This window comes from Labeo rohita, chromosome 10 (genome assembly GCF_022985175.1).
Source record: "Labeo rohita strain BAU-BD-2019 chromosome 10, IGBB_LRoh.1.0, whole genome shotgun sequence".
Lineage (NCBI taxonomy): Eukaryota > Metazoa > Chordata > Actinopteri > Cypriniformes > Cyprinidae > Labeo > Labeo rohita.
In genome coordinates, this window is record NC_066878.1 from 6545877 (window position 1) to 6570232 (window position 24356).

Here is a 24356-nt window from a genome sequence, read left to right on the forward strand (position 1 = left end):
TGCTCAGTCAATTAACTCTGCATCTGTGTGCTTTACGACACACTGGTCACACACGGGTCTTCCGTTCACTAACTCTTTGCCGCGACAGTTATAGCGCCCGCGCTGCGCTTCGTTCTCGCCTCAGAGAGATGGCACTGAGCCCTGATTAAACGAGCTGCAGTAATTGGCAGATTTATCTCCTCCTTGGCAAAGCATTTTTTAGCCCATTTGGTCGTCCTTGAGTTCTGACTTTGGGCGGTGACTGTTTGAATGGGTAGTTGGAACTGAAAGTTCAGTCTCGTCCAACTGTATCAGCAGAACTCGAAAGTGTTTGCAGCATTAAACAGTGCAACCAGACAAATAGTGGCAGGGAGGGCTGGCTAAGTAACCTCGTGTAATTATGGGAGGAAAGTGAGAAAACATTTCTGCTTTTCTGTTTAGTGAAGTGATTGTAGTTTATTCAAAGGAATAATTCACTTACAATTAATTTTTTATTGTTATTTACTCACACTAATGTAGTTTCACATCTTTCAAAATTGTAACCTAAAACACTGACATTGGATATTGTACTGACTTTGCTCTTTTTGTCAAGTTTTGATTCTTCTGCTCACCAACCTGCATTTATTTGATCCAAATTACAGCAATTTTGAAATATTTTTACTATTTAAAATAATTGTTTTCTATCTGAATATATTTGTAAAATGTAATTTATTTCTGATATCAAAGCTGAATTTTAAGCATCATTATTCCAGTCACATGATCCTTCAAAAATCTTTCTAATATTCTGATTTGCTGCTCAAAAATATTTATTTATTATTATTATTATAACCATGTTTCTTTGATAAATAGAAAGTTCAGAAGAACAGCATTTATCTGAAATAGAAATGTTTTGTGACATTATAAATGTGTTTTTATCATAACTTTTGATAAATTTAAAGCATCCTTGCTAAATAAAAGTATTCATTTCTATAAATTATTTCCCAAAAAATACAAAAATACTGACTCCAAGCTTTTGAATGGTATGGTGTATAATGTTGCAGAAGCTTTTATTTCAGATAAAAGCTGATCTTTGGATCTTTTTATTCATGAAAGAATCCTGAAAAAAATGTAGTCCGTTTTAATGTAAAACTGTTTTAAATATTGATAATAATAATAATAATAATAATAATAAAAGGTTTCTTGAACAGCAAATCAGCATATTTGAATGATTTCTGAAGGATCATGTGACACTGAAGACTGAAGTAATGATGCTGAAAATTTAGCTTTGATCACAGGAATAAATTACACTTTAAAATATATTCAAATAGAAAGAAATTAGTTTAAATAGTAAAAATATTTCACAAAATTACAAATAAATGCAGACTTGGTGAGCAGAAGAGACTTCTTTAAAAAAATTAAAATCTTACTGTCTGAAAACTTTTGACTGGTTATGTATATTTATATACATAAACCGATTAAAAAGACCACTCCAATGCAATATTTTCTTCATAAACTGATTTCTGTATCTACTTTTGTGTTGCCGTAGATGGTGAAAGCAATCCAGGTGTTGCGGATCCACCTGCTGGAGCTGGAGAAGGTGAACGAGCTCTGTAAAGACTTCTGCAACCGTTACATCACCTGCCTCAAGACCAAGATGCACAGTGACAATCTGCTACGGAACGACCTGGGCGGCCCGTATTCGCCATCACAGACCAACCTCGGCCTGCAGCAGGTGACTCACAAATACAATCTCCCTAGACCTTCGGTCTAAAGGCTAAAGGTTGTTTCTAACACATAAACACAGTGTCATATGAATGCACACACTTTCAAGCCAGTAACATTTACACTTGCACGAACACAAGCTTCTCTCCCGGGGATGCAAAAGGTCACATCTGGCTTGCCCTCGCTGTTCCTGCTGAACTTTGCTGACCTCTGCGTGAGAAGACTTAAAGGACACACTTCTGGGTGTTTCATAGAACAGTCAATCGATTATAATTGAATTAAAATGTCTATCAAATAATCAAAAATAAATGGAATTAATCACATATACAGAGGTCAGTAAGGTTTTTTTTTTTTTTTTGTTTTAAAGAAATGATACTTTCATTCAGTAAGGATGCATGACAGTGATAAGCAGGCCATATAACAGTATCTATAATAAGATAAATGCTGTTCTAAATCTAAAATTTTAAATAAATGCTGTTCTTTTGAACTTTTCATTATAGAATCCTGAAAAAAGTGTCAAAAAATATTAAACAGCACAAATATTTTCATCATAAATAGTAATAAAAAATGTTTCTTAAGCACCAAATCAGTGTATTAGAATAATAGACTTTAGAAACTTAAAAAAATATATATCATACGACCCAAAACTTTTTAATGGTAGTGTATTAGTATAGTATAGTATAGTTATTTTTAAAAATGAATTACTTTTTAATCATACTAAACTAACATGTTAAATTTGTAGTCCAAAGTTTTACCACGTGCTATTGTTTTAATTTTTCTTGTGTTATTTTTATATATATTTTAAATAGTTTTTAACTATTAATAATTTTTTGATCATAATAAACTAGCATGTTAAATTGGCACCACAGACATAATTAAATTATAAATATTATTCTTTTTTTATTAGTTTTTTTTATTTAAAAAAAAATAAATCATACTTAACTAATGTTAAATTTGTAGTCCTTTTATTTTACCACAGCCTTAATTAATTATTTACATTTTTTTGTGTTATTTTTATATATATTTTAAATAGTTTTTAACAATTAATTATTTTTTAATTACTATTAAACTAACAAGTTAAATTGCACAACATGTATAATTTAATTTAATCTTTTATTGTTTTTATAATTATTTTTAAAACATAATTATTTTTTTAACCACACTAACATGGTACTAACATTGTAGCCCTAATTTTTCTTGTGTTATTTTTTATATATATTTTAAATCGTTTTTAACTTTTTTTTTTTTTTTTTTGATCACACAAATCTAACATGTTAAATTGGCAGTCAATTTTTTACCAGATTTTTTTCCCCAGCAAATTTAAATGTGGACACTAACCAGTGTTGCCAAGTCTGCAGTTTTCCTGCGGAATTGGGCTACTTTAAAACTGTTGCTGCAGGGGTTTTTTTCAAGCAACCTCAATAACATGATATTTAGCCACTGGAATGCGAATTTTATCAGGGGAACCTGATAAAAAATTTGCATTTTACCCCTTGGAACATGATTTTTACTGGGGGGACCCCCTCTAAAAGGCATTTGGGCTAGTTTTGAATAGTAGGGTTTTGTTGTGAAAACCTGACAACCCTGACACTAACCAGTGTTTTATCCTCCTAATATAGGACCTACTTCAGAACTCACCCCCGTCCCTCACCTCTGTCTCCAGCACGGTAAACCCCTCTGGGATTGTGGTCCCTGCCGGTTCGCTGCAACAGAACAACGTTGCCATGACCACTATCAACTCTCAGGTGGTCTCAGGTGAGGAGGCCAATCATCAGCCTCTTTTGCTTGCTATAAATTCAGAGATCTCAGCTTTCAGAACAGCTTTCCTGTCCAAATTCGACATCTCATGAAAGCAAATACGCACTTCCATGTAATGCACATTATCTACATTTATATAGCTCCTTCTTTACTCATTTTCTCTCCATACAGCCATCTCACACAGAACAGTACTTTCACACTGAATAAAGAATGTCTAATTACTGTGAAATCAAGCTAATTAGCAGCAAAACAAGAACTCCTTGTTCTCCTCTTGAGCCATTCCGAATACCCTTTTGTTTTATTTTGGCGCAGTGAAAGGGAGGTGAATTGGTTTGTTTTTGTGCCGCAGGGTAATTACAGTGTGCTTTCGATAGGCAGGTAAAGTCTGTGATAACCACGCTCCTGTGTCTGTGACTCATTCCCACAGGTGGGACGCTTTATCAACCAGTGGCAATGGTTACCTCACAGGGGCAGGTGTTGACCCAGGGGTTACCACAGGGAACCATCCAAATCCAAAACAATCAGGTAAGGGTAACTGCTCAACAGACAACACATGCTTGCAGGGCTGTATCTTCACAACTAATGAAGCAGTAGAATTCTGTTGAATTATTTCTAGACTACAACACCATGTCTAGACTGAATCCCTGCTGTTGCTAAGAAGCCTTCAATTACGGATGCCCTGTTCAGTTTTCTGACATGCTATTTTACCCACTTCATCTTCTGTCTACATTAAATAGAACATTTTGAATTATGCATATAAGTATTATTTGTTATGCATTTACATGACATCAGACAGTTATATTTTTATATATTTTGATGCCTGCTAATGATGACTCTTTTTGAGGTCTTTTAGAGGAGCATTTGCCCTTATTCATGAAACACAAGCAGAACTCCCATTACTAATTTGAAAACGTCACTTTAGAACTAGTAACGTTGAGTTGAAACGTTGAGTTGCTTCATTGAAATCTTATTGTATTACTGTATTAAAAGCTCACTGTTTTATGTAGAACAGTGGTCAAAGTGTGGTACTAAATTAAATATAAATTAACATTAAAACACGGTAGATTTGAATTTAATCTTTATTTGAGTAACGTTTATTTAACTTATAGGTACAACACATTTTAATTGATTTATTATTTAAGTTTTTTATTTACCTGTATGTAAGCACAGTGCAGTGTTAATGTTCAAACTGTGTATTTACAATGTTAAAGTGGCTAACAACAATAAATATTCTTATTAGGAATAAATCTGCCTCGTCTTTGAACTGTGCAGAGCTGTAGCTGAATAGTTAGGCCTACTACGTTACTGTATTTTAATGTTGGTCATCATGGTGGTACTTGGAGAGCCAAATATTTTCTGAGGTGGTACTTGGTATAAAAAGTGAGCGAGTGTGATCTTACCTGCATCTGATACAGCATTCATTCTTTACCTCATATCTCAGAAAACATTAGTTTGAATGTCCGCTGAGGAAAGCAATATCTTTGTCGTACTATCCTTTCATCTGCTAAAGAAGAAGTCCACTTCCAGAACAAAAATTTACAGATAATGTACTCACCCCCCTTGTCATCCAAGAGGTACATTCTTGCCTGAAAACACTTAAAACGACATTCTGTGACACAAAAGAGTATTATTTATAAAATTGTAGTGGATTTGGGCGTCCGCCATGACAATCACTGTGGGAAGTACCACAAGTGGAGTGATATGAATAGTGAAACGGTTGGAGTTTTGTTATTACTATAATATTGCACACCTGGAAAAGGCTCTCAGCCAATCAGATTTGAGTATCGAGAATATGAAAGAATTGTTATATATATATATATATATATATATATATATATATATATACAATATTTTTTTTAATTTACTGTTGCTGAAGTCAGTGGTCCATTTGTTAGCAAACAACCTGACATGCCGTTCCACATTTACGCTTGCTGTGTAGTTTAAGATCATGATGTGTTTCTTCACCTCAAGTGTAAACAGGACGCAAGTTATTTAGGAATTCTAGAAGTGTTAGTTTGTATTTTAATGCCGTCAACTATGAGTCAGGTGAGTTGAGGTTTGATAGACAGCTGGAGCCTGTGTGGATACCCAACTTTGGGCCGAGGCGCTTCACTACACGCAGGCTGGGAATAGAGTTCCGCCCGTAGCTACATCTCCGACAAGCTTTCAGTAATAATACCCCTGCATGAAGCCTCCAATTAATTCACCCTGCTTCCTGAATCACACACATACACACTCTCCCCCGATAATGTGTGTGTGTGTGTGTGTGTGTAGTTTGAGTAGAGGAATGGGGAAAGAACCACATGACACCCAGCTGCAAATGTAATGAGGAGGTTGTTTTTAGAGCTTGATTATTATTTATTTATTTAAAAATTTTAAAATCAGTGGGGAGCTGCTGCTTTTTATGGCTTTCAGTGGCAATGGTAGCATGAAATTAATTATCCTTATTTTCAAAGTGGAAATGTTAATTTTTCCTTTTTTTCTTTTATTAATTTATTTATTCGCACACGGAGCTCTCGCAGATTATGCATCTTAAACTTCTCTGAAATGTTAATACGCCAGTCTCAGAGTGGCGTCAAGCAAAAGAAAATAAATAGTTAATTTAGCATGCATCCGTTAAAACTCTTTCGCATTTTGGCTCGCCTTACATTAATCGTACTTCAGAGCATATAATAAGTTTGATGAAAAGAGAAAAATTGACTGCATTTTCCACAGCGCTTTTACTTGATGAAAGGCTTCAGTAAATGTACCCTCCTTGGCTTTAATTTTAGGTATCATTACTCCCATTGCGTTGCTATGGTGACTGAAGGCATTCCTGCCCCTGCCAAAGAAATGGTGACTGGCGACTCTCTTTGTTTCCGTGGCAACTACCCCTCCCTCTCCCCCGCTCACTTTCTCGTCTCTCTTCTCTCTTCCTTCCAAGGTGAACCTGGACTTGTCCTCACTCTTGGACGGCGATGACAAGAAATCAAAAAACAAAAGAGGCGTCCTTCCCAAACATGCCACAAACATTATGCGCTCCTGGCTCTTCCAGCATCTCATGGTGAGAAAAAGGATGTGCCTTCTTCTTACACGATTGCCACGATTACAAACCAAAGAAAGGCTTGGGGAGTTTAAAAATGCACTTCATTTCGGTCATATCTGCTTCATTTGAACTTACAGAGATGAATATTAACATGCATATTTACTTAAAAAGGATTAAAAATACAGATCAACCATTTAAATAATACCTTATACTTTATTTTTGGGTTTTCCAGCATCCTTATCCTACAGAAGACGAGAAAAGACAGATCGCAGCACAAACGAATCTGACCTTATTACAGGTGAACAACTGGTAAGAGCGACTGGTTTGTTGCACCAGTGTTTAATGCGCAGCAAAATGGCGCCATCTTATGGCCACAAACAAAATCACAAAACTTGTTTATGATTTGCACGTATATATCCTGCTATATGTCTCATCTGCGTCGTTTTTCTCTCTCTCCTGTACTTTGAAAGGTTTATCAATGCCCGCAGGCGTATACTGCAACCCATGCTGGATGCCAGTAATCCTGACCCTGCTCCCAAAGCCAAGAAGATGAAATCTCAGCACAGACCCACACAGCGCTTCTGGCCCGACTCCATCGTAGCTGGAGTCCTGCAGACACACGGATCCCACTCCACAAACAATTCAGACAGTTAGTAATATCTCTAGTCAAGTTAAATAACCTTTTGTTTCACAGGGAAATAAAAAGGTAAATAACAGAATCAATAATGCAAACTTCATCAAATATGAGACCAATTCAGAATTCTGCTGTAAAGCAGCTCTAAAGAGACAATAGTGCCTTTATTTAACTCAAGTTGGTTGGTTTAATAACTGCTAAGTAGGTTCATGTGCTATGAAACAAGTTCAATTGAGCTACATGAAGTTCTATAGACAGCAATGTCATGATTTAGCTCCAGTCAGTCAGTTCAATTTTGTTTTAGTTCATTTCAATTCAGTTCTTTAATAGCAGAGAGTACTAACTTCTAGGGGTGTAACGGTACACAGATGTCACGGTTCGGTACGTACCTCGGTTCGAGGGTCACGGTTCGATACGACTTCGGTACAACAGAAAAAAACAAAAAACAAATATACTATGTTAGGTTTCTTTTTATTTATTTTAAACAGACAGTATTACAAATTACAATTTTTTTTCACCTACACGTGAAAATACTAAATAATTTATCAACTTAATGTCATATATAGGCTATAAAATCTACAGTGCATATATACATACAAGGAATAAATACTTGAAATAGGCTATATTTAATTAAACTAATAGACAAGAGAAAAAATTAAATTCTGAGTTTCAGTTCAGTTTTGTGACAGAAAGGAAACTCATTCTATTTGTAAGAGAGAAAAAGAAAGCGACATTCTATTTGTTTTTCGTTTAAGTTGATTTTGCTGGTATGAGGAAAGTTGAAGTAATCGCGCCAGCACACAAACACAAAACATATCAGTTCCAAGCTTCTAGCATTGCTAACTTGACAGCGCATGTGGCAACTTACTTTATAAAAATAAAGCACAGTGAACCAAATATCAGCGCACCCACCTCACTGTGTCACCGTTAGAATGCGACTGAAGTACAAAGTCTATAATTTACATCATAAATAATAGTTTAGCATTTGGATGCATCGCAAATATGGAAATATGGACCCTTTTCACAAGCCTGTGATGACGCGTTTTAACGGTCATCATCATAAATCCTTGAAACTTTTTTATATTTTGATTTTTAAAAATATGTATGTGCATTTATAACACTATACTTTGTATTATACCACCTTTTCATCAAGTTACAAAAAAGCTATTAAACGCTGTGCGAGGGTGTTTCTAATGCCACGTCTATAGGAGGGACGGTATATTTGACATAGTTCTCTTTTCTGACTGCCGATATCAGTTTCTCTCAATTTTTTTCCTTTGACTGAAAATTGTGAAATCGCTAAACGACTCTTATTCCTCAACTGGGATCGTGTAGAGCTCTTTGAAGCTGCACTGAAACTGCAGTTTGGACCTTCGACCTGTTGATCCCCATTGAAGTCCACTATATGGATAAAATTTTCCTAAAAAACCTTAATTTTTTTTCGACTGAAGAAAGAAAGACATGAACATCTTGGATGACATGGGGTGAATAATCAGGAAAATAATGAGGAAATTTTAATTCTGGAGTAAACTAATACTTTAAGCAGCACAATTGTTTTCAACATTGGAAATAATAATAAACGTTCAGAATATCAGAATGATTTCTGAAGGATCATATGACTGGTCTAATGGCTGCTAAAAATGACTTTGTAATATATATTAAAATAGAAACCAGTTGTTTCTGTATGTTTGTCAGATTCTCTTGGCATGGATGGCCTACAGCCTCTGTCCTCAGACTCCGCCACACTGGCGATGCAGCAAGCCATGCTGGGAGGAACTGAGGACTCCATGGACGGCACAGAGGAGGAGGACGACGAAGAGGAGGAAGAGGAGGGAATCGACGAGGAGGAAGACGAAGAAGAAGATGAAGAAAGCGAGGGAGGCAGACAGATGGCTCGGAGAGATCTGGGCCTCAACCACAACGAAGGACTTGAATAAAGGATCAGATAGACGAAAATGACAAAATTGACTTAACTCCTACTCATCCCCATGGCAACACATCTCAACACCGCCTGAAGGTTTCCAGTGGACACTAAGTGCCATGGAACATCCAATGAGAATGAAGAGGAGGGGCCTGTTATGAACTTCTTGAATGAATAAAATTGTGAGAATTTGAAGGAGGACAGAACACGGTGCAAAGAACGTACTGTATATCGGGCCGTCAGCCGAGCGCTCATGCTACTCTCATGCATATAATCCATTTAAGCCTTACTTTGTTTAATATGTCTCTTTGGTTCTCAGGTGTCTTAGCATGACATAATGTCTACCCTCTTACAGTCATATTGATAACCATGCAATGAGTGGATGTTTTAGGCATGTTTCTTTCTTTTTTATTTTTATTTTTGTAGAGTTAACGAAATATTCAGTCTTCGAAGATTAAAAAAGAAACAATCTAAATGCCTGACAGCACAATGTATGTACATTTGATAGTGATGCATTTTACCCAGACACTTCATATTTATTTTCCAAACTGTCAGAAGGCAGTGGCACAATCAACAAGGATGCTGTCCGCTGAATGCCTGCTATTCAAAAACATCAGCCTCGTTCAAAACAAACGCATGTCGGGAGAGTGCCAAGCATCTCTTACACGTACGGAACAAAACTCTCGTGCCCTTCCCAAACCGCAGGACCTACAAACGACGTTTACTGAAGAACACTGCAGGAAAAAAAAAAAAGACATATTTACAGGTGCGTATCACACCCTGAAACGCCCCTCTTTATTTTATGTGAAGGACGAAACAAAAACTGTGAAGATATTTCTGAGCTTTTCAGCTTACTGTGTCTACAGATTTAATCACCTGTTTCTGATGTGATGTTTAGAAAAGACAGGATGTTTCTGAATGTTATTGCAGTTGGTCTTTGTGAAGTACATGTTTCTCATTATTCTTTTCTTGGTTGTTTTTTTAAATGGTTCTTCCAGAGCAAGTGATGATGATAGGGGAGCTTTTTAATTATTTGTTTGTATACATTGTTGTCATAATCTATTGTGTTTCAGTAGACCATTTTTGATAATTAAAAACTATGACTCTAGTGGACCTGGGTGTCATTTTGCAAACTTATATATAGCTTCTACAAATTAATACATGCGTCTTGTTACTAAATGATCAAATGATCACCATTTTGTTGCAGGATTGTTCTTGTTAACTAAAACTAATTTAAAAATGTCTTTAAAAATTAAGCTAAAATAAAAAAAAAACTAAATATATATATACTTATGTATATAATATAACTATAGTGGTTTTTTTGCATAAACAATGCAGGAAATAACTGCTGTGCTGTGACAAAACAGAATGAATATACACTGATTTGCTGTTTAAGAAACATTTTTTATTATTATCAATATTGAAAACAGTTGAGTACATTTTTTTCAGCATTCTTTGAATATAAAGATTCATAGATCAGCATTTATCTGAAATAGAAATATTTTGTAACATTACAAACTATACCATTCAAAAGCTTCTTTTTTTTTTTTTTTGGTAAAGACATTATGAAAATGAATACTTTTATTTAGCAAGGATGCTTTAAATTGATTCAAATTGATGATAACGACATTTATAACGTTAAAAAAGATTTCTATTTCAGATAAATGCTATTCTTCTGACCTTTCTATTCATCAAAGAACCTTGAAAAAATTCTACTTAGCTGTTTTCAACATAATGATAATAATAAATGTTTTTTAAGCAACAAATCAGAATAGTAGAATGATTTCTGAATGAGCATGTGACTGGAGTAATGATTCATCTAAAAATTCAGCTTTGAAATCACAGGAATAAATGACATTTTAAAATATATTCAAATAAATAACAGTTATTTTAAATAGTAAAAATATTTCAAAATGTTACTGTTTGTGCTGTGCTTTTGATCAAGTAAATGCAGGCTTGGTGAGCAGAAGAGACTTTTTTAAAAACTGTTCAAAAACGTTTGACTGATATATATATATATATATATATATATGTATATATATATATACAGAGAGAGAGAGAGAGAGAGATGCATTTTTTGCATCATAATATTCACCTAAATAATAAACAAGCATAATGTTTCATACTGGTTTAGGGGCAACACAAGGATTGCAGAATCAATATCAACAGACCCAAGACCTTGACAGTTACTTAAATTACAATGTTACTTTGGTCATACTTTTTGTAACCTAAATAACTGTAATCTCAACAGAAAGTTAGGCTTTAGAAAAAGCTCTAGCTGTGAATAAAAATAAAACTTCCTGCAAGGATTTTTTTAAACCTATTCAAGGCCACTGGCAACTACCATTGCCGAAGTTTTCTCTCTTTTTCCATATGTGAATATTTTTGGGCGACTTTAGATGTTATAAAACACCCTTCACAAGAGTAGACAACTCACTGGATTCTGTCATGTGTAGGTGTTTAATTCATGTGGCCATTTCTGGATGTTTACTCAGATTGCAAACTCCTCAATCTCAGTGTTCGCATATGATGAAAGTTACACCTAAAAGCTGCACAGGATATTCAAATAAATGTCTTCTCACCATAAATGGGTCAAACAACAATCTAAGTAGCTCTAAACTTTGTCAAGGTCTGTGTGCATCTGAAATAACAGTGTTTGTGGCAGTCTTGTACATGCACTTTGGAGCATGGCTGCACAGGCAGGGCCGTTCAGGGCCGAGGAGTATAAATAACCTGGGAAATGACAGAGGCAAGAAAAGCCACATGGCTGGGTACATTTGAAGTGGATTGGTGCCACGGGGCTGATGAGCATGTTAGGGAATTCAGTAGATCTGCAGTCCATCTCCACCCTCTTCCTCTCACTGCTTTGCCCCAGCAGGCACAAAAGTCCTCTCTAACTCTTTTAATTACCCTGTAACCCAGCCCAGCACAGCCTCTCATTTTGCTCAGACCTCCTCCAGTACTTAAGGTCCACGCCAGCATCCCTCTCCTCCTCCAGCCTCAGGACCAGTTTTCTGCTGGATTGACACAATACTTCTGCTGGACAGGGAATTCATAAGGTACTGTAATAAATACAAAATAAGTTGTTGTTGTTGTTGTTTTCACAAAAAAAAAGTTAATATGTGACCCTTGACCACAAAACCAGTCTTAAGTAGCACAGGTATATTTGTAACAATAGGCAAAAAATCATTAGGATATTAAGTAAAGATTATGTTCCATTAAGAATTAAATTTCCTTCTGTAAATATATCACTTAATTTTTGATTAGAATACGCATTGTTAATAACTTTGTTTGGACAAATTTAAAGCCGATTTTTTTCTGTAATTTTTCTGTTTTATTTATTTGTTTCATTTTATTTAATTTTAATTTTAATTTTTTTTATTTATTTTTTTTTTTTTTTGCACCTTCAGATTCATGATATTCAAATAGTTGTATCTCTGCCAAGTATTGTTCTATCCTAACAAACCATGTATCAATGGAAAGCCTATTTTTTCAGCCTTTAGATAAATTATGTATATACATATAAGTTTAAAAAAAAAAAAAGGGTCACATATGTTGTATGGTTATTTTAAACTGGTTATTTTAATAACGATCCAGAAGGTTGGTTTAAACGTATTAACCATACATCATTCTAAACCATAGGTTATAATAATTATTTATTTTTTCCCCTCAATGCTTTATACTTTACAACCTTAACCGTGCGTTAGAATTTATCCGGGATATTCTGTACATTTGTAACAACAGGTTAATGTTTTTATTTGCATGTTTTTTTTTTTTTTTTTTTTTTTTTTTGTTTTTTTTTTTTGTTTTTTTTTCATATTTTCAGTAGCATTTAATTGGACAATTACAGGACGCTACTTGATTAACACTCGGGATATTATTAGTTCTTATTTGTCGTGTGTCGCTGTCGTTGAGCTTATATATTCCTTACCTTACCATTAAATTTGTCCTGAAAAAATGTACGGACCACAACTGTATAAACAAAACTCTTCTTCAATCCAATTAATTCGTTTCGACATTTTTCCCCTTCAAAATTCGTGAAAGTTTGTGTGACTGTACACAACTAATGAATATTTAATGACGCGAGCGCAATTCCGCGTGTGATTGGTTGTTTGATGGGCCGGAGCATCGTTTTATATTCCAAGATTAAAAAATGGCTTTAAAGCAGTGTGAAACTCTTCTTAACCCGGCTTTAAAAAGACGATAATCCCGTGTTGTACGTGGTAAAGCACAACATTGTGCTACATAATCATTGTTTAACACTTGTGTGTTAAAGTTGCAGTACATCAGTAGTTTTGTTTAATGCGAACTCCGTTTAATGCGAACTCTGCTAACACATTTAATGGAAGACATAATTACTGTTTAATGAAATAATTTCATGGAAGGCTTAATTTGATACTTTATCATGTAAGTAAGACTAATCATTCATTAAATGTGTTCTTGTATCACTTGCTATTAAACCACATCATCAAAGTGCTATTTGATAAGTAAACTTGTCCCTTATATATTGATGTTAATGATTATATGTGACCCTGGACCAGAAAACCAGTCAAAAGGGTGTGTTTTTAGGGTCTAAATAAATAATTAATAGTTTTCCACTGATGTATGGTTTGTTAGGATAAGACAATATTTGTCCGAAATACAACTATTTGAAAATCTGGAATCTGAGGGTGCAAACAAATCAAAAAATTGAAAAAAAATCACCTTTAAAGTTGTCCTAATGAAGTTCTTAGCAGTGCATATTACTAATTACAAATTAAGTTTTGATATATTTACGGTAGGAAATGTACAAAATATCTTCGTGGATCGTTACGTAATATCCTAATGATTTTTGGAAAGAAAAATCCATAATTTTGACCCATACAGTGTATTTTTGGCTATTGCTACAAAAATACCAATGTTAGTTAAGACTGGTTTTGTGGTCCATGGTCACATATTTTGTGTATATGAATGACAGCACAGATGATTAAACCAGAAAAAATATCATTGTGCTTTTCTGTTGTTTTCCACAGTTGCCAGCATGTCTATCGCCAACGCGGCCGCACAGGCGATGCTCTCTGATGCCCTGCTGAGGGATACTAATGGGGACAATCGCATTCAACACCTGGAGCTGGATTTGCCATTGGATAAAGTCATCAAGTTCGTTTCTGTGGGCCTGCCGCTCCTTCTGGTGTCAATGGCCTTTGCCAGAGAGATTTCTATCGGTTAGCAGCTCTTTTCTTCTCCCTAGTGTGAGAATCTCAGGACCTCAGAGTGGCACTGGCACTGCAGTAATTTCACAAACCCTTGAGTTAATTGACTGACCATTAGCTTGAGGGCTGGGCTGATGGGCCGTTGGATGTAATTAGTGTTCATCTGAGGTGACAGCGCTATCTTCACTGCTTAGGAAGGAAAACTGTGGTGAAATATGAGAATTAAGCATCTGCTAATGATTATTAGCAATTTATATGACATCGCAAACCAACTGGAGTTGCTTTCAGGGGAGAAATCTTTAGTGACTAGAATGGTGTGGGTGCCAATTGCTGGCTATAAATGCCACTAACTTTAGCGTTCCTGCCAACAGTGCATTGGAGAGAACTGTCTGTTTTGTGTAGGCAGTTGACTTTGAGGTTGCAATCAGTTCCTCTGGAGCTGGTCTGCAATCAGCTCACACAGATGTTAATTGGCATGAGGATGATTAAGAGAGACGTGTAGAGATGACAAGGGTCTGTAATTACAGTCAGTCTGCTCTTTCCCAGCTCTCTATTTCAGACTAACGAGAAGATATGCTAATTAAATGGAGACGTGCAAGGCAAGCAAACTGATTCTTCCTGCTTTCAATAGTGGTCTGACAACACTCAGGTTATTGGTTAGAGAACATCAACACAAACTTTACAGTGGAACGAAAACCTGATGATCGTGTTATCTAACATGACTGGAGTATGAGCCAAAAGGCATTTTGAAAACCATCCGACCAAAGTGTTTCACATGATTACATGACCAATGTCAGAACTGCAATTACTGAATTCAAATTTAGATGTTATATTTAGATATAATGTATATATTTAATTTTTTATTATATTTATATTTAATAATTTACTTAATATTATATAATATATAATAATAATATATATTATATTGTACAATGTCATAGTTTTCAGAGTAATCAAATGGATAGACATTTTAATTTCAAGGTTTAAATTAATTTTCATAAATAGATTAAGCTTGAAACATTTAAAGAAACGTAAGTATACAACATTTTTTTGTTTATGTATGATTTAGAATTAATATGAAATAAAATGTAATATTACTAAATGCATAAGATTGAAACTAATAAGAAAAGCAGGTGTCTGTTTATTATATCTGTGTGTATTTTTTATTAATATAATAATTCAAATTACTTCAAAATCATGAAAATCTTTAGCTATTAATGTATATTAATCAATATATAAAAAATAAAATACATTATACACTACCAGTCAAAAGTTTTTGAACATTAAGATTTTTTATGTTTTTTAAATAAGTCTCTTCTGCTCAGCAAGCCTGCATTTATTTGATCAAAAGTACAGCAAAAACAGTAAAACTGTTTTCTATTTTAAAATATAATCTATTCCTGTGATTTCAAAGCTGAATTTTTAGCATCATTATTCCAGTCACATGATCCTTCACAAATCATTCTAATATTCTGATTTGCTGAATATTAATAAATGTATTATTATTATTATTATTATTATTATTATTCGTATTTTGTTGAAAACAGCTGAGTAGGATTTTTTCAGATTCCTTTGATGAATATAAAGTTCAGACGAACAGCATTTATCTGAAATAGAAATCTTTTGTAACATTATAAATATCTTTATCTTCACTTCTGATTAATTTAAAGCATCCTTGCTAAATAAAGTATTAATTTCTGTAAGTTCTAAAAAATAAATAAATAAATAAAATTATACTGATTCTAAGTTTTGGAATGGTATAATGTAACAAAAGCTTTTTTATTTCAGATAAATGCTGACCTTTGGATCTTTAAATTTGTCAAAGAATCCTTAAGAAAATGTACTCAACTGTTTTAAATATTGATAATAATAAAAAATGGTTCTTGAACAGCAAAGCAGCATATTAGAATGATTTTTGAAGGATCATGTGACACTGATGACTGGAGTAATGATACTGACAATTTAGCTTTGAAATCACAGGAATAAAATGCATATAAAATCTATTTAAATAGAAAGCTGTTATTTTAAATAGTAAAAATATTTCACAAAATAGCTTTTGCTGTATTTTGGATCAAATAAAAGCAGGCTTTGTTAGCAGAAGAGAATTATTTAAAAAATATATTAAAAATCATACTGTTCAAAAACATTTGACAGGTGGTGTATATTCATTTTCAGCGTGGTCTTAAAGTTTTTAAGCCCACTGTATATTTACTGGCATAAATAGATTAGCATGAAAGCTTTTAGGAAACTCAGATGTCTATGAATATCTCTCTTGGTTTGGTATCATGTAATTTAATGTTCAGTGGAGCTCAGTTATCCATAAAACTCGTGGGTTGGGGCACGTAGTGTTCAGTCAGTAAATTGGAGGCTGACTGTAGGTTTTGGAGGGTGACACAGATATTTAAGAGGTCCATATAAAGTAGGGCTTGGCCTTGTCTCAGCAGCTGGGTCACACCCTTTCGCCCAGGCAGCAGAACTCTCCACAGAAGGGTGTTTCCTGCCTGCCTGCCTTGGTGGTTTCACCATCTGTATCCCTGGAAAAGATCTTGTGCTATTACAGACGTGCCACCCAGCTTCTCCACTTATACAGCATCAAGTGACGCTAAAATACTGTCATTTATGTCTCAGCATGTTCATTTTCTCTTTTTCTCTTCCCAGGCCCACAGATTAGCTGCTTTCCACCCAACAACTTCACAGTAAAGCAGGCAGCATATGTGGATACGTACTGCTGGGACTCTCTCATGCACCATGAGTTTGACACAGATGGGAACTTAGAAGAACGTTCACTCTGGGTACATAAAGTGAGTAAAACGTTCAAAAATACATCACAAATGACATTTTTAATGTCTCTGCTGTTTTTCCTAGACAGTGTCATAAAATGGAAAGCATTTGGAAACTTGCTTTTTTTGTGATTTGCAAGAAAGAAAAAAGCGAATGGTTTTATATGCTTTGAGTTTTAGAAGGGTAGCTGAAACTAGATCTGTTCTAGTCTGCAATCTAATGTCATAAGTTTAAATATGACCCTGAAAAAAAAACAGCTCTGACTTTCACTTTTTTTCAACAATTATCTAATTTGTGTCCATTTTAATTACGTCATACATTTGAGATAAATACATTATAAGCTGTATAAATAAATTTATTATTTTGGTGGAATAAGTAAAAAAATACTAATACAAGTATTATATTTAAATTATATTTTAATTAATAAGTAATTTAATATTGATACCATAGATAAATAATATAGTATAATACAAATTACAAATAGATTAATAAATATTATTATTATAAATAAATAAATACATATTATATCATATATTCATTTTATTTATTACGTAAATACGTAATAATGGAGAGATTAATACATTTAGAAGCTGTTTAAATGTATTATTTTATTGAATAAGTAAATTATTAATACAATTATTATATTGACATATTTTATTAATAAGCACATTAATATTTATATCATAGATCAATAATATATTATGTTAGAAATTATATAGATTATTAAATATTAATGTGAATAAATATTAATATAAGTATTAATGTAAAAATATTGATATTAATAATATTAATAAAAATATAAATAAATAATTAGAGTTAAAATAAATTTTAAATATATATATATATATATATATATATAATATTTATTATATAAATACTTATTAATAGACAGATTAATACATAGTTCTATAAATAAATGTATTATTTTTATTGGATAAGTACATAAATATTAATACAAATATAATTATTAATAATAATGTTTTATGTAATATGCAAATTAATACTGATATAATAGATAAATAACAGTATAATACAAATTACAAATAGCTAAATTAATAAATATTTATATTATAAAGAAAAAATGAGTAAAAATGACAAATATGAATATTATAAATATCTATAAATTAAATAAATAATATACTAATTTTATTTATGACATAAATACATAATAATAGAAACATAATATTATAATACATTAAAAGTTGTATAAATAAATGCATTATTTTTACTAAATAAGTAAACAAATATTCATGCAAGTATTATTAATAAATTATATTTAAATTAATAAGCAAATTAATATAGATGTCATAGATAAATAATGTAGTATAATACAAATTCTGAATATTTAAATTAATACGTTTTAATATTATAAACATAAATAAATGAGTAAAAAATGATACATTTTAACAAGTAATATGAAAATAAATAAATAGTAATATGATAAACATATATTAAAATAAACAATGTATTAATTTTATTTTTACATACATACATAATAGAGATGCATTAGAAGTTATATAAATGTATAATTTTTATTGAATAAGTAAATAAATATTAATAAAAGTACTAGTAATAAATAATATTTTAATTAATAAGCAAATTACTATTGATATCATAATATAGTATAATATAAATTATAAATAGCTTAATAAATATTAATATTATAAATAAATAAATATAAATTTCAACAGTATTATATATATATATATATATATTATAAATAATATTATATGTATATATATAGATAGAAAGATATAGATATATGAATTTTATTTATTACATAAATACATAATACAAATATTCTAAGTAATATTTTATTTAATAAGTAAGTACAAATAAATAAATAAATTGTACTTTGTCATAAAATCTACAGTAAAGTTTTTGGTCTTGCTTGTGCAGATGTTTCCATACTCCTTATTGGTCATGGCCATGGTGATGTACCTGCCGGCTCTGATTTGGCGGTATCTTGCCGTCCCCAGCCTGACCTCTGATCTGTTTTTCATCATCGACGAGCTGGACAAGTCTTACAACCGCTCTGTCCGCCTGGCTCAAAACATCCTGGACCTAAAACAGCAATCAGAACACCCACTGCAATTTCAGGCTGAGCTTGAGAGGTACAGTATATGCAAATCTTGACATTTTTCCGTCTTATTTTAAAGAACTATTTTTCTTATTTTTCAAATATTAAACATGAAATCATTTTATTTTTGTCTTTTTAGAGCCAAGCGCAAGCGTTACTTTGAGTACCCCCTGCTGGAGAGATACATGCAGTGCAAGCACAGCTCCTACTTCCTGGTCAGCATGCTCTTCCTGCGAGGCTTCCTGCTCCTGACCTTCATGTCCGCCTCGTGCCTATACCTGATCTACTTCCACCTCTCCGCCTTTCTACAAGACGAATTCAGTTGCTTCGTGCGCACCGGCCTCCTCCGCGACCAGCCCTGGGTGCCTGAGCTAGTTCAGTGTAAAATGACTGGCCTACTTGTGTTCCAGGTCATTAGCGTAGCTAACGGTGCCGTCTATGTGCTGCTAGCTCCGATTGTTCTCTTTAGCCTATTGCGTTTGTTCTGTTGGGACACAACCTTCCTCTCCCTTTACGAGGTGCTGCCCGGACTGGGGCTCATGAGCGGTCAGAAACTGGGCTGCCCGCTTAACGATCTCAACGTGCTGCTCCTCTTCCTGCGCGCCAACGTAGCGCAGCTGCGATCGTACAGCCGCCTGAGGGCCGTTTGCTCCCTGGCACCTCCTCGACTGAAGGGCGCTAAGGGCGCGCTGACGGGGGAGCAGGCTGAAGAGGCGGCTGAGGCCGCCGAGGAGCTCGAGGAGGAGATTAGAGAGGCCAGAGAGGAGGGCAAACTCAATCTAGTAGACATCATGACTGTGCTGGGAGCAGCCAAAGGAAACACAGTGAACTGTTCAGAGCAGCGCCCTCTTGTGGAACAAGACATGACGCTTGGTACAGTCACTCTCATCTATATACTTAAACGCATCCTGCTCGTTGGCATTTTCGTGGCTGTCATATGGGACGTTCAGAAAATCATCAAAATGACATAAACTTATGATGTTGGAAAGCATTTGTGTCCCTACTGTATGTGTAACATCATGTGTGAACTTAAGAGATAATGTGCAAAAAATTACCCTTATATAGCATTTAAATAAGAGTATGCTTCTAAACGCACATTGTTATTTTTACCATATTCCCATAATCAAGTTAACTGAATTCCACAGATTTAAATACTAGTAGGTTTAATTCATACCGCTTTTCTGGAAGTCTGTGCAATCGTTACTAATGTATCTCATCTCTATATTACAAAAATTGTCTGTTCTAATGGAGGCTTTAAAGAAAAACAATTCTTCATCGGTTCTAGCAGCCGCATTGTGCACTTTATTTGAACGTTTTTCGCATTTAGCATCAAAATTTATGCCCCTAACAGCACTCTCTGTCTCTTTACAGAGCCTAACCACCAGGGGTACCATGAGTTGAAGGAGACTACAACTTGTTGTTTTGCCTAAAGCAGCAGCCAATGGACTGAACCAGCACTGTCAGACTCTAGAGGGCCCCGTAGAACAGCTAAACCTCTGAGATGAAATAAAGATGAAGATAGACTAGAACATCCAATAGCTAGAACTCCTCCATTATAGTCCAGACTCATTAAAATATCTGGATTTAAATAATTCTTACACAAATCACCTCAGGAATAAAAAAACTCAAAGTCTGTACTATTTGAAAAGCCTCCAGTAGTTCGCCTTCTTAAACTTGAGCATTTTTAAATATCTTTATTTATTCTTTTCATTCTTATTATCTGATTTTTGTGGATTCCATACTTCTTTGAAAACTGGATGCTTGACCTTTTGTTCTCTTTTGTAAGTAGGTGAAATAAAATTTGTTTGTATTTGTGTTTTGTTTGTTCATTTTCACAATACACATTAAGTATATGCACTACTGTTCAAAAATTTGAGATCAGAAGATAAATAATCCTTCAGAGAATCCTGAAGAAAAAAATATCATGGTTTCATCATTGTTAACGATAGGAATTATTAGTTTTTATATAAAATTTTATATTATATATTTGTGTGAAAACCTGGCAACCCTTCCCGTAAAAGCAGGCGCGGCCGTTTGTACATTTTATGGGTCTGACCGGCTTCCGGTCTCACCTCCATCCAGAAGTTAACTGTACAAAGCAGCTTGTTTTGCTTCTTGATACTAAAAATACGTGTGCCTTACCATATTATTTTTATGTATTATCTTAATTATGAACACACTGGTTTGTAGTGCAAACACTTATACCATTTACTGCATGTTATTATTCTCGTTATAGCGGCTAATGAACCGGAAGTCTATTTCCGTGTTGAAAAATACAGTGGATATAAACAGTTTTCATTAAATAAAATATAAGACATTTAGCACTACATAAATCAAGTATACTTTTTATACTTACAGAATAGCATGACTTATGCACTCTTCTCCTGTACCTTAGAGAGAAATATCACCTCCTCCTATGAGAATTAACTTGTCCCATAATTGCCAGACTTTCTCAAGTTTCTATTCCCACGAGAGCTATCAGTAGACTATGGCTCCGTATCTTATGTTTTAGAGATGTTACTTTACCCCTTCTTCAGTGTGACGTTTTACTGTATCTACTTAAAGGTTCACGCATCTGAGCACTGAAAATGTGGGTTTGACATATTGGGAGCGCTAAACTAAAAGTACAGTACATCCATCTAAAAAACAATAAGTTTGCAAGACCAGTCAAGATTTTAAAGATGTAGGACAACAGTTATTTTTAAAATGATACCATTAGGCAGTATTTTATAATAAACAAAAGCCCGGGGCTAGTTGTCACACAGGTGAGTTGTCACAAAAATATTTTGTAAGTTATCCACTTTATTGTTCCCGTAAGGCCATTTGTAAATGTTATGGGTGTGGCTTTGGGTCTCATCCGTTTCAAGCTATTTTTAGCTACACAAAACAGGTTTTGCTGCTTTATATTGCAAATTGGTGTTACTTCCTATATTATTTTAATGTATTGTCTTAATTATGAGCACTGGTTTGTATTGCAAACAGTTTTACCATTTACTACACATTGATGTTTTTCTCCTTATTTCCTAGCAGCTAATGAACCGGAAGTCTCGCCCATAGGCTTATTTCCACATTGAAGATGTTGGATATTTTGGATAAATTGCGTGAATTTTTCACTCCAAGCTAAATACCAGCATCATATTTTTTCACAAAAGCTCCAGGGTAAACAATGAACCCCATAGACAACTATAAAATGAAGATTTTAGAAGACAACATTTTCAAGATAAGAATTTGTTATTAAATGTGACCCTGGACCACAAAACCAGTCATAAGGGTCAATTTGTCAAAATTGAGCTTTATATATCAACTGAAAGCTGAATGAACAAGTTTTCGATTGATGCATGGTTTGTTAGGATAGGACAATATTTGGCCAAGATACGACTATTTGAATATATGGAATCTGAGGGTGCAAAAAAATCAAAATATTGAGAAAATCACCTTTAAAGTAGTCCAAATGAAGCTCCAACTAATGGATATTACTAATCAAAAATTAAGTTTTGATATATTTACAGTAGGAATTTTACTAAATATCTTCATGAAACATGATCTTTACTTAATTTCCTAATGATTTTTGGCATAAAAGAAAAATCAATAATTTTAACCCATGCAATGTATTTTTGGCTGTTGCTACAAATATACCCCAGCGACTTAAGACTGGTTTTGTGGTCCAGGGTCACAAATGTCAGGGTGAGGCAAACTGAGCTTGAAGAAATATACAGTGACTTTCAAAAATATTCAGGGAAGTAAAAGCCCAGTGTCCCTTACATCATTTACTATCATTGGCCTCTCCGTGTTTGTGCTGTGGCTCATTGAAAGTCTGTTTGGAGAGATGCTATACCTTGTTCCCATGCCCAGTCCATCTGTTGCCCTCTCTGTGTGAGATCCATTTGCTCAGCACCAATGTTTGATCTCAAAGACACTTTATTCTCACAGTATGGCCACAGACAGAACCCGAGGAGGGCAATAGGCAAAACAGTCTGGATCTTATTGAGCAAGTGTAAATTAGATGCTAGTCGTTTGAATCTAATAAACAATTTCAAATCAACCATGAAAGGGGGTCACAGCTGCTCATATTTGCCCCACATTCAGTAGCTACGCACGTCATGTGTACTAAAGATCCACACTGATGTGTTTTCTTGCAGCGGCCTATACAAGGACAACAATGCGTGGCGGTGTTATTTACTGTAGCACCGATGGAGAGAAGGGGTCACTTGAGTAACACACCATCAATACCATCTTTTGGTTTGCCCTGTGATCAGAGTTGAGTTAATGAGCCTGCTAAAAGCCGGGAGAAACTCAATTAGTTTGATGGAGTACTGAAGCGGAGATCTGCCCAGAGGATTTCATAATGGTCTTCTCAGAGGTGAGAGCAGAACAGCAAATAGTAAATCAGCTCTAGAGGAGAGAAGCCTGAAAGGGCGAAAACAGAAACGCTAATTGGAAAGTCATTAGGCCTTTGGTCTTTTTGCTACAGGTATATATGTAGCCCACTCATGAATATGAAACAGATAGGACTGGAAAGCATGAAAGACCTTGATTCATCAGACCTTGGTAAGTGATGTTGATTTTTTGTATCTGGTCTACTCTAAATGGGATTTTAGGCGAAATATTACTCTGTAAAAGAAAAACATACAGACTTTGTCCACATGATGGCAGGATTTAGTTATATATCAAAATTTACTTCAGCTCAACAGAACTTAATAAATAATATTTAGCATATATCTTTAAAGACACAAAAAAGTAGGCTGTAACACCCTTAATAGTTATGGCATGACGTAAAATAATCGCCTTTTTATAACCGGTTTGTTGAAATAAACCGTCATACATATATGTGTGTATTATTCTAATGAAAAAGAAGAAATGGCGAGTCTAAGACAAAATTTGTTTCATTTCTTCCAGGAGACTATACAGCACCTGTTTGGAGAACAGAAGGTTTGTAAATAAAGTACTTGAAATATTGAAATATGCTCTGGCATTTTTATGTACTGTGAATTTGTGTGTAGGTTGTAGGCCTAGTCTGTCCTAATAAATGAGAATCAGTTCTAAACGCTAGTTTTGACCCATGGAGGGCGCTGCTCGCTTCTGGAGCTTCAAGTCGCGTTATCTTGTCTCTGTTTGGGGTCGTTCTGTAAGTTTGTTAAAGACCAGTGAAGGCCCGCAGGTGCAAAACGGAGGCGTCGTTGGTTTCAAGGTAAGGGAACCAAATGCATGTGTCTGAAGAGATTTTAAAATGTTCAACTGTTTTTAATTTCACATAAAGCCTTAAAAGGCAGTGCTTATGACGCAAG

At 34.2% G+C, this 24356-nt stretch overlaps 1 protein-coding gene across 1 annotated transcript in view; it reads left to right on the plus strand.

Moving 5' to 3' along the window:
* pknox2 (pbx/knotted 1 homeobox 2) overlaps nt 1-20885 on the plus strand; it is a 94537-nt gene extending 73652 nt beyond the window's left edge. The window contains exons 6-17 of the mRNA XM_051121683.1: nt 1505-1690; nt 3300-3435; nt 3866-3963; nt 6362-6481; nt 6696-6772; nt 6934-7112; nt 8793-9029; nt 14031-14222; nt 16869-17011; nt 18891-19105; nt 19211-19944; nt 20443-20885. Of these exons, the coding sequence (XP_050977640.1) occupies nt 1505-1690; nt 3300-3435; nt 3866-3963; nt 6362-6481; nt 6696-6772; nt 6934-7112; nt 8793-9029; nt 14031-14222; nt 16869-17011; nt 18891-19105; nt 19211-19944; nt 20443-20501 (2376 nt within the window). The 3' untranslated portion in view covers nt 20502-20885. The remainder of the gene's footprint in view (nt 1-1504; nt 1691-3299; nt 3436-3865; nt 3964-6361; nt 6482-6695; nt 6773-6933; nt 7113-8792; nt 9030-14030; nt 14223-16868; nt 17012-18890; nt 19106-19210; nt 19945-20442) is intronic.
* The last annotated feature ends 3471 nt before the right edge of the window (nt 20886-24356 follow it).